The sequence below is a fragment of the Pteronotus mesoamericanus genome, unplaced genomic scaffold (genome assembly GCF_021234165.1).
Source record: "Pteronotus mesoamericanus isolate MK-2021 breed Mesoamerican mustached bat unplaced genomic scaffold, CSHL_Meso_final contig_20, whole genome shotgun sequence".
In the NCBI taxonomy this organism is placed as follows: domain Eukaryota; kingdom Metazoa; phylum Chordata; class Mammalia; order Chiroptera; family Mormoopidae; genus Pteronotus; species Pteronotus mesoamericanus.
The window spans coordinates 27,862,406-27,874,872 of record NW_026555085.1 but is presented as its reverse complement, the minus strand read 5'-3'; the positions used below and the strand labels follow the sequence as shown (position 1 = coordinate 27,874,872).

At 33.2% G+C, this 12,467-nt stretch overlaps 1 protein-coding gene across 1 annotated transcript in view; it reads left to right on the top strand.

Annotated features, from left to right (window-relative positions):
• Positions 1 to 12,467, top strand: part of EYS (eyes shut homolog) — a 1,478,297-nt gene that overhangs the window by 1,054,985 nt on the left and 410,845 nt on the right. Inside the window, 1 exon segment of the mRNA XM_054568619.1 lies at positions 7,435 to 7,667. Within this exon segment, the coding sequence (XP_054424594.1) occupies positions 7,435 to 7,667 (233 nt within the window).

Genomic DNA, 12,467 nt, shown 5'->3' with positions numbered 1-12,467 from the left:
ATCCATTGTTTCCTGTATGCACCCCAACCAGGGGTCAAAACTGCAACCTAGGTGTTTGCTCTGACCAGGGATGGGACCCACAATCTTTTGGTGTATGGGACAATGCTCCAATGAACTGAACTACCTGACCAGGACTGTAATTTTTCTGGAATAGATGAGAAACATAAATCCTTTAAATAGCAAAGCTACCAGAATAAAACCCCCAAAACCTAAGCTAGATGAATAAAAATGATTCTACACTTTTAACACATTACAGTGAAAAACTGCTAGCCAACAAAGACAAAGGAAGCATCTTAAAATTATCCAGAGAAGAAAAACAAGATTCCACAAAAGATGGATAATTGGACTTAAATTAATTTCAACAGGAAAAATATGAATGAAACATTACAAAATGCTCAGAAAGACCAAGAAATTTTATTTGAAAAGATATAAAATAGATCCCTATCCATTCAGATAAAATTGTTTTCTGTAAATTAATATATAAAAGCAAACAACCCCAAAAGTGAGGAATGTATATATTCTAATCATTTAAAAAATAAAATAAAGATTAAATCAAGAAATAAATTAATTAGATAAAATGTAAATGACAAATCATATAATAAAAGCTGAAATAGAAGTTGAAACAGCAATGAGATTATCAGTTCTCATAAATCTCATTCATGAGATATCCCTTCAGAGTGTGGGAGGTGGGGATGGGAGGGGCAAAAGAAAGTGGTGGTGGTAAAATGGAGACAAATGTACTTGAACAATAAAAAAAATTTTTAAAAAAGAAAAAAATGTTTCTGTGTTGCTAAACTATTGAGATCTCAAGTTGTATCTACTACAGGGACTAACATTATCATCACTATTATAATTTTACTTTTTAAAAATCTGATAAATAAGGAATATTAAATTATATGCCCATATAATCTGGATATGTGCTTGTACAAAACGGAACAGAGTAATTGCCCATTGGAAATGGAGTGGCATTGGGTTTGGAGGAAGACATGAATGAGTACTCTCACTGTGTACTTCAACATTAGAGTTATTTGGTATTATTTCTTTAGTTAGATCTATATATAATGTTGATGCTATTAATTATGTCTAAGTGAAGTCCAAAAGAAATTTGGATATGATAATTTTGAAACTGTGTCATAAAGGAACGGATATTTTAAGGTAAAAATGCACTTCAGGGGAATCCTAGCATATGAAAGGCATGAAGCATGTAATATTTAAAAAGTTACAAAAGGTTTGGTTAGAACATATATTGGATATATATTGAGGCACTGGAGGCAGATAAAACTAAAATATAAGATGAAACAAAATCATAGAAGAATGTATATTTTTAATTGGAATAATTTTTGGTGTAATATTGGGAGTAAGAAGAACAAGAGCTGGATGAAGGATGGATAAGGTAAAAACAAGAACTGAAGTCAGAGATACTAACAAGGAAGTATGAACATAGAACTGACAGGAGGTAGGGAAGCCATTTTATTAGTTTAAGAAAAACGGAAAACTAGAATACAAGACACGGAAGGTAAGAAAAGGAAAGAAATCCAGGGTTTCTGGTAGTTCCAGATTTGGCGTAGAGAGAGAAAGCATTAATCTAATTTCCATCTTGGCTCAGGAAGCAAGATAGGGAGATCTTGCATGTTCTCTGTGATTAAAAACAGCTGTCTGTCTGGCTAGCATGAGAAGAGAGAATCAGAATCTCCCGGGGCGGGGGAGCACAGCTTTTCAAAAATATCTTTCTTCATACTGAGAAACAGTGGTTTGGAATGCTCTGGGGTACATGTCCTACCTAACACACAGTGATGCTGTGAACATCAATTATTTGAGAATTATTATTCCTTGTGGTTTAAGGAATCCTACCTATTAATATAAAATAGCTAAAGAATAGAAGATTGTGAGAATGGAAATGTATTACTTCAGTGAGAAAAACTTGGAAAATGTGAAGACAAGATCTATTAAAAATCACGCTATTATGTTAATAATGAATTATTGTGTTGGCCAAAAATTTTGCTAGTTTTTTTTCCTTAAGATGGCTCTACGACTGCTTATTTGTCTTTAACTTCATTCAAAACAATTTTGTTAGAATGTATTTTGACAGCTGTCATATCAATGTGCATTAAAAAAAGACTTATCCAACATAAATTTTAGAACTAGTAGACAATGATGTGGTGAAATAGGAACTCTCATATTTTGCTGGTAGAAATGTAAAATGGTACAACCTCTTTGGAAAATAGTTTGGCTGTTGTTTAAATGTTCAACATAGAGTGTATGATCTAGCAATTCTTTTTCAGGTATATACCCAAAAGAAATAAAAACATAACATCCACACAAAAACTTGAACATGAATGTTTGTAGTAGCATTGTTTATTATAGCCAAATGTAAAAACAGCTCAAAATGACCATGAACTGATGAATAGATATATAAAATGCAGTATATGCATATCAATAATAAAGGGAAACAAAGCCCTTTTGCATGCAAAAACATGGATGAACCTTGAAAATGTTATGCTAAGTCACGAAAGACCACATATTATCCGACTTTTTTCCTATGAAATGTCCTAAATTGACAAATCTATAGAGATAGAAAGTAGGCTGAGGGTGGGAGGTGTGGCGCGACTGCTACTGAACACCGGTTTCCTTTCGGGATGACAAATATAAAATTAGATTGTGGTGATTGTTGTACTCTCCGAATCTACTAAAAGTTATTGAATCTTGCACTTTAAATAGGTGCACTTTATGTCTGTAAATTATACCTCAATATAGCTATTAAAATGAATTTATGATCCAGATAATAGGGGAAAAAACTGAAACAGCTTAAATATATTAATTCCAAACTGGTAGAATCAATGATGTATATCGCACCATATAACATTCTGCAGCTTTTAAAAGGAAAATGAAGACTGCACTTACTTTAGGGCAGCATGCTGAGAATTATTTTTAGGTGGAAAAAAAATAGTAGAATAGCATATTCTAGTTGGTGAAAATATGAAGTGGAATAGAGTATGTGTCTTTATACTATTATTCTCACTTTTATTTAAAAAGGGTATTTATGTATAATATTTTATATCGAGTATATGTCTTTTGTTGCCTAGGTTATAACACATTTATTTATGTACTTTTATATACCAAATTAACAATGATTTCGGAAACTTTGCTTCCCCTTCACTATCCATAGCCACAAATTCAAATTCCTCTTATTCTGTTTGTTTCTTCCTAATACTTTGTCATAATTCTAAAGGTTACCCTCCGCTGTGAAGCAGGGCTTCCAGCATTCACACTTGTAAGTGAGCGATTCCTCCTTCTAAGACATTAAAGCCAGACAGAGGTCTGCTGACAATAGCAAAATGCCTCCGGCTGAAGCCATGCGAACTGCTTGCTGCCTGCCACCCAGGGATTTTATAGAATCCTCTAAAGAGCGTGAGTGGCAGGAATGAGACCATGAGTGGAGTGTCCACCTTTCTTGTTCCCCCTAGAGCTCCCCCACGGTGATTAAAAAACGCTGTTGTTTTAAAATATCTATCTCTGAGGATCAGGCTCGATTTTGAATAAATTAGCATATTTTATTCAATATTAATTCACTCAGAAAGAGTTCTTGAGAGCCTATAACTTGTTATAACAGTGACTAGTTCATCACTGTATTCTTATCCAAAGTTATCCAAGAGGCAATCAAGCAGATTGTTCACACATTATTTTGGATTGATAGTAATTCAAGTATTTAAATTAGAAAGGCAAAGAAGTTCAATTTTTGTAATATTGTTTATTAAAAAACAATTTTGAAAACCCTAAATCTTGCTTTGTTTCTAAACACTCATACTTCATGATCTTAGAATTGAAAGGATTTACAGCTTTAATATGCCTTTTACATTGCCAATTATGGCACTGTGACCATCACCTAGTTCTACTTAATTAACATCCACATTCACTTGATATTTTTAATGTTTTATGTAAAAATAAGTTAAAATTTTAACAACCATATATTTTTGTTTTTAAAATATGTAATAAATTGAATACATTTTATTTAATTCTAAATTCTAAAGTTGGTAAACTTATGGCATAATTTATAATTATGAAAATAAAAACACAGAGATCAAAGACTTAAATAATAATATCAGATATAAAATGTGATCCTAATAACATAGAATGTTTTCAGAATTTAATTAATTATCTCAATGTTTTAATTGATGGCTCAGTTGATAGTAATTATTTTTGTGTAATCTGTTAGCAACTAAAATGTGCAACACATTAACTTCTTTCAGGTGAGACATAAGCCCCCTGAGCAGCTAAGTAGTGACATTTACTTCAGTCAAATTAATTCCTGAGAAAAAGATGATTGACAGCATTTATGAAGTCCGTTGCAAGAGTTAGATGAAATGGTGAAATCATTCAGAAACACTAAAACTGAAAATTAAATTAGAATGTGGAATGCTGTAATAAATCCCATGTAATTCAAATTAGCATTGCCATTTAACTTGACAGAAGTTACCTTAAATGACAAACTTAATGTATACTAACGGGGAGAACTATGCTAATCTAATAGAATGAAATCAGAGATAGTTGATTATTAGATTACATCAAAAGTTTTAGAATTTATACTATTTACAAAACTAAAGAGCTATATAGTAGAGTTATAAAATTGACCCCAAAGAGAACCAATTATTTTTACTTGTTTTTTTTTCTGTTAGTACTATGGTACATTGCATGTTTACAAAAATGGTTCAAATTTATTTATAAAATATTTCTTGGAGAGCCTTCTTGAAGTGAAGCACGCTTACTGATAAGATGAAGGAAAGAGCAGAGGTGATCCATCCATCCTTCATGGAAATTGCAGCCCACAGGACAGAGAAGTGAGTCAGGCTTAAACAATTATAAAAGTAAAAATACGGTTATTACCTCTAATAAACTCCATGAAGAAAAAGTTCAGGTTGTAAAAGGATTATAAGCAGAAAGAACTGACTAGCACATTAACACTATTTTTAGTAAATGTGTTTTATAAAATCTATTTTACTTTCTTCAGTTTTTTTTTAATTCCAATGAGTTAACATACACATCCATAGTAAACACAAAAATAACTTGCTAAAGTTAGTCAGAAAATGTCTTTGAACTGACATTTTTTCCAAGGTTTTATCTTGTTGACACTGCTTTGTTTTGGGGGACAAAATTATGCTCACACACTGACTTTGTTTTTCCCAGCATTTTATTTAATGCAAGTTCACTGCAGGAATTTTAATAATTTCACAAATCAATAGCATACAGGATAATGTCTCTTAAGCAACCAAAAGAAATAACATACAAGCAAACCTCATTTTCTTTGCTTTATTGTACTCCATGGATGTTGATTTTTTTTTACAAATTAAAGGCAAGACCCTCCAGCAGCCAAAATATTATGACTGACTTTATCACGATACTTGGTTTATTGTGGTGGTCTGTAACTGAACCCACATCTGTGAGCTATGCCTGTACTCCAAAGCTATGATAGACTAACTATACTAGTGTTACAGGCAAGGAGTGATAAAAAGAATAGAATCCATATTTAGTTGAAGTATATCTTTATACAAGTTGGTACTCAAGAGACATGGCCTGGCCAACCAAGAGCTGATGTCCATGTGCCCGTGCAAAAGTAAAAGTCCCTTATTGTTAGAGCACTTCGCTGGGGAATGAGAGCAATAGTGTTGACAGGCAAGATGTTCTTTGCAGGGCCACTACATGGTTTTTACCACTTCCAGTAAAACAGGCACCTTTTCCACAGTGGGAGCTAAAGCCTGACAGGTCTTGATAGAGGTATTCAGATCAGCAAAGGGTAGCCCTGCCCAGTACGAACACTGGAGTAGTTTCACAGACTCTAGGTACTTGTCTAAATGTGCTCTTGCTAAAGTTGCTTCTCCACATATTTTATTCAATAAGCCCCCACTAATGCCACTCAGCAGCTGAGCTACTGAGTAGTTACCAGGAACAACACATGAGATGATAACATCCTGACACGGCTCACTTCACCCTTCTATCAAAACAGCTCTGCCCTTAAAAACAGCTTCATTCTTAGGTCAAAACAACTTCACTCTGAAAAACAACTTCACTTTTTTGTCCAAAAAGTAGATTTGAAATCATATCAAATTGATACATTACAGACAACGTAGAAGATAAAAATACACTCAGTTAAATTTTGATTACTTATATTGCAGGAAGATTTTTCACATTAACAAGGTAATTCTCTTAATGATTATATTAAATCAAAACTACAAAAGCACTGCTTCCCAAACATAATGTAACACTCAACAGTACACTGAAGACATTAATGTAACAAATATTTCTAAAGTGTTTGCTATGAATATAGAATTCTGCCAAAAAATGAGGCATCTGTGTGTGGGGAAGGGAGGTGGAGAAACAACTGCAGAGTACAACCAAGCATGAGTGTCTGTGCATAAATAAAATGATGACCGTACTACAAGCAGTTGGGAAATACTTGATCAGTGTTACAATGACAACTTACAGAATTTTAGAGATGACAGAAACATCAATTTCATCTTGGTGGGCCAGAAGCAACCAAGAAGGTTGTGTGAAGGAAATAATACAGATCTTGACTTGGCAGTTTAGGTGAAGAGAAGAACAATGATCCATAGAAAGTGGCATGAGCAAATTTACACAATTTGACAAGCTCAGGTCCTTTTAATAGTAATCTCATTTGGCTTAAGAAAATTTAAGATACTTTTGAGAAATCATGATAAAATAGTCTGGAAAGTAACAGTGAGGAATTAGATTATCAAAAGGCTTTGAATGTAAAACTAATGAATTTTAATTTAATTAGAAGGAAATTGTTTTGGGGGGTTTTTTTTTTTTTTTTTGGTCACTTTATTAGAGAAGAAAAATTAGACTGGGAGTATAATTTGTGAAAAAAATATTAAGAAATCATTTTTTGGCATTTCCAAAATACTTTTTGGATACCACCTACAAATGAATGCAAGTCACCTTGAGGAATACATATTTCTAGCAATCAACCTAGAAATAATTTAAGTACAGGCAGTTTTTATCATGGAAATGTAGCATGGCCTGACTTCTTGAACTGATGCTCATGAAGTTTAAAATAGACAAAGCAGAACTATGTTTAGCCAAAATTTTAATTCCTTTACAAGAAACTGACCCTTAGGCTTATGGAGGCTAATATATCCAGGTTTCTCACTGCTTTGAAGAAATTAATTAAGCTTCTCAGAACCACATAGATTGACTAGAGCACCACAATTCACCCAGGGTCACATATTGCGTCTCTGACATTTCAACATTTATAAACCCCACAACTGTAAAACAAACATCATGATTGTATTTGCTCTTAGTTAAACCTTAGATGACTGTTTTATTTTCCCCTCTTATTTTAAACCAAATCTTCTGTTATTTCTATTTAAGTCCCTGGTACCTTTACTTATATTGCATTTTCGGACCTGTTTATAAATCTAGATCCCAGGATTCTACTCTGGCTGCAACGTCCTCCTTTGTTTCTCCTTCTGCTGGGACAGGAGGGGTGGACTCCACGTGGACTCCCTGCAGCCCCGCTCCTGCAGCGCCATCTGTGTGCCAGGAGGACGTGTGCCACAACGGAGGCACTTGCCATCCCGTCTTCCTCTCAAGTGGTGTGTTTTCATTCCAGTGTGACCGTCCGCTGCATTTCACTGGCCATTTCTGTGAACAAGGTAATCCATCTTCATTATCCTTCTATATTTCAAATATATATATAATTATTTATTACAGAATGGTTCATAGTATCATATGGAAGCCACCAAATTATTTTTATTTCTGGTTATATATCTTTGTCCTTGTTCTATTTTCTAATTAAATTTATCCATGTGACATTGGTTAATAGGATCATGTAGGTTTCAAGTGTATATTACTATGGTGCATGATCTGTATATTGCATTGTGTGTCCACCACCCAAAGTAAAACCTTCTTTCATCACCATATGTTTGGCCCCCTTTACGCTTTCCTGCCCCCTTCTCTCTGGTAACTGCCATACTGTTATCTATGTCTATGCATTTCTTTTTATATCTCACATATGCGTAAAGTACAATTCTTAGCTTTTTCTGACTAATTCACTCAGTCTCACATATTTCTTTCTAAAAACTCTAGAGGGACAAAGGGAATTGAAACCCGTTATAAACATGTTGTTGGATATTAGCAGAAACAAGAAACATCTGTATAATTTTATTTAAAAATGAATTCTGATAGAACATTTTCAGTTCAATAATATAGATGCAAAGTTAAGATTTTAAATTATGATTGCCATTCAAAATGTATTTTCAACTGCCACACAAATAAGGACTAAAAATCAAATGTAGTGTTATTTACATAATTTCTTCTCAAAGTGTGGTGTTTCCATCCTTTGTCACCATAGAAATAATTAGGTTCAAACTAATACTATTTTTACTGCTTGTTAATCAAATTACTATTTTTATCTTTCGTAAGTAGATCCCCATATTTAAATTATTTTGGTGTGCATGAAAGTACATTATTTTTTTGATGCTTAAGAACAAAATTTTAGCATTAATGGAGTTATTTATGAATGAAAAGAAAAATTTCCTATTGTCAACATCTAGTGACCTCCTAAGAGTCTGTCAGTTAATTAAAGCCATGGTTGGCACCTACAGCCAGAAAAGCCCTGGGCAGATTACAGAGACATTATGTTATGAGGTAGCTGACTGCATGTCCCTATACTAATAGTTGAAAAGTGTCATTGTTTCCCATGTAAAATTAATCATTGGTTTTAAATTGGGGATGTGGGGATGAGGATTACTGTTGGATAATGATTCAGATGGCAGAGAATTGCATTACTTATCCAAGAGTGTGTTAAATAACTCCTTTTTTTAGTACAAAACATGGGGACTCCAAAATCTAATTCAAAGGTACTTGTGTATGTTATTCAACTCCTCTTCCTAAATGACCTTGTGTGACTGCTGTGGATGTTTTAATATTCAGCCAAGTAAGCAAGTAAACACAGTAAAAAGCATAGAAATGGAAATAGAGTTCATTTTTATGTTCATTGTAAAACATTGTGACCTTAAGTCTATTTTTAACTGTAAAATCCTCTTGAAGACACATCAATGTTGCTTAATTTTTGAGTAAATATTTTGTACATCTACAAATATCATGAGACTTTCCTTCTGCTACAGCCTGAGAACATTTATATTATATTCTGCAAGTCAAGTTCTAGGGACATAATTTGGATTGTAAAGGTCTTTTAAATTCAATTTAACCATTCAAAATTCTGAGAGGTCAAAAGGCAGATCCATTTTTAATTTTTTGCGTCTCCATACTGCTTTCCACAGTGGCTGCACTAGCCTGCATTCTCACCAACAGTGCAGAAGGGCTCCCCTTTCTCCACATCCTCTCCAGCACTTGTTTACTGATTTATTGATGATAAACATTCTGATAAGTGTGAGATTATATCTCATTGTGTATTTAGTTTGCATTTCTCTGATGATTAGTGATGTTGAGCATCTTTTTCTATGTCTGTCCTGGGAATATATCCAAAGGAACCCAAAACACGAATTTGAATGAACATAAGCACCTCTATATTCATTGCAGTGTTATTTATAATTGCTAAGATATGGAAGCAGCCTAAGTGTCCATCAGTAGATGAGTGGATAAAACAACTATGGGACATGTACACAATAGGATACTACTCAGCCATAAAGAAGAAGAAAATTGTACCCTTTGCAACAGCATGGATAGATCTGGAGAACATTATGCTAAGTGAAATAAGCCTGTCAGAGAAAGACAAATATCATACAATTTTACTCATATGTGTAATCCAATAAACAAACTGAACTAACAAGCAAAATAGAGACAGACTTATAGATAGGGAGCTGGATGACAGCTAAGGGGGAGGGACGTTGGGTAGGACGTTGGGATTGAACAAAAATGAAAAAGGACTCATGGACATGGACAACAGCATGGTGATTGTGGGTGGGAGGTGGGTATAAAGGAGCTAAGTGGTAATGGAAAAAAATACAATAAAAAATTTTAAATATTAAATTCTGAGAGGGTTTTTTCTTTAATTTCATGCTAGGTAGAGTCTTAGAAAAGTATCCTCTTTACCTCACTTCAAATATATTTTGATATTTTATGTTATTTTTAATCCATATTTACTGACAGTGATGAAATTGATGTTTTAAAAGGAAGAGTCCTTAGTTATTGATTATATGCCCTACAAATGACCCTCTAGCCATAATTCTTATCTCTCCTATTAAATTCCCAGTTCTTCCACCTAACTCTTTACTCAGTAGCTTTAATACCCAGATAGTGACCTACATTTTCCTTCAGAAAAGGAGTATTTCAGGTTTGTCTGGAGTTAAATCCAAATCATGACTGAGATCTAATTACTTTTGATGTTTGAAATGACAATATAAGAAACTTACCTCACATAAAAAATCTATGCTCTATATTCATTATGGAAAGTATTTTCTTTTTTCAACATTATTATTCATTTTCTACTCATATATTTAAGTTTTTTTCCAGTTGAATATACAATATTTTTAAAAAGACTAAGTTGGATCAAAGCGTGTTGCTAACACTAGGTAATCCACTACAGATTATTTATTTCTATGTGAAAAGTAATCAGAAACTCCGCGTTCATAATTATCACCAAGAGAATTGTTTTTTTGTTAAAGAAACTTTGTCAAGTGATTATCTAAGATGTATGATGTACTAAATGAAATGCATGCAATAGGACTCTTTTTAGATTATCACCCATGATAGTATTACCTGTAACTCTGTTGTTCTTGCCTCCTTTGGGGGAAAGTATTTCAATATAATATTTAGAATGTGGTGTGATATACATTTTTAGAATTGGGAATATCATTTCTAAATGTAAAAATCTTTGGTATTTACTTTTTAACCATTCACTTCCTAAATTTGGATTAATTACATTTCTCCTTTCAGTCATAAAGAAAGCTGATAACAGGTTTATATTTTCAATCTGAAGCTCTAAATATAATTCATACTGTATGCGTCTTAGAATCCAGATTGACAGATAATGACTACTGCCTAAGGCCCATGATTCAGGAATCAGCTACCTTAATGAGACTTTTTATAGCATTATCCAGGTCGGTCAGATGCCACAATTTCTAAGAGTAGATTTCAATAAACAGTATTGTATGCCAGTTTCAACGTGTTTCAACTACCTGGTAAAAATCTTGCTGTGGGTAAACAGTCCCTAAATCAGTCAAAGTTTCTCCCTCTCTCTCTCTTTCTCTCTCTCTCTCTCTATGTTCTCAGTATTAAATTGCTTAGAATTTACTGATAGATTGCTATGAAAATTATTTCTTACCTAAGTCCCTATTGAGTACATTTAACATCTAAATTATATGAACTTCTGCTTCACGAATGAAATTTGCATAATATCACTGTGAAGAGTTCTGATTTACCAGACACTGCACTGAGTGCTTCATGAATCTTATTTCACTTAACCCTCAGAATAACCCAGCTGAAGGAAGCACTCTAAATTATCTCCCTTTACAAATGAGAAATCTGAGGCACAGAGTTGTTAATTTCCTCACTCAAGGTCACACAGCTTGACATGGTAGATATGGGATTAAAAGCAGCTTGCTTGTAGACTTCACATGTAACCACCATGTTCTGTTGCTGCACTAGACAAATTTAACATGATGACATGACACAGAATTTCTAAATGTTCTCCCTCTTCCATCTGTTTATAAAAAGCATCTTTATTGAAGGAAGAAAAGAGCATTTTTTAACTGAAATTTTCAAAATCGGAAAACCAAAGAAGGTAATGTTGATCTAATAAATTTTTCATGAAAAAGTCATTATCATGATCCACTTGAAATCAAACTGAAAAGTTTATTAGGTGACCGTAGGAGAATCCTATCCGAGTAGACAGTTTAGTAAAACTAAGTATAGGAAGTAGATTAAGAAGATTTGAATTTCAGAAAAATCTAGACATAGATAATGAAAGAACCCGACTCTCTAATATATATCTATAATTGCATGGACATCTAAATGTAAAGACATAATGAAAATTGATTTTTTTCTTTATAGCCTTCCTCCTTTTTATATTTAAATTTAATATTCTTAAGCTTGAAAGATTGTTAAAGTATTTTATTTTACAACTTTGATTTTTTCACAGCAAAATTGAGGTATAAATTAACTATAGGCCTTAACTAAAATAGCACTAGATTCAGTAACACAGGTTGCTGGGGTTATGGAAGTATTGGGTCATCCACACACATATTTCCTATCAACTTAGCATTACGTCATGTGTTCTACTTTATCAAATCATCCATATCCAATCACCTAATAACATTGACTTATAGAATCAGTTTGATTTGATATGCTCTTTTTTTTCTCAACACATGTTATCTTAATTCATATGAGCTAAACCTTGTTGCCTACTTTATCATAATGATCCTACATCTCACCAGGGGAAACATAAGAGCATATAGGCTTGTTTTGTTTTAGAGGGCTGCTTGCAGGCAGAT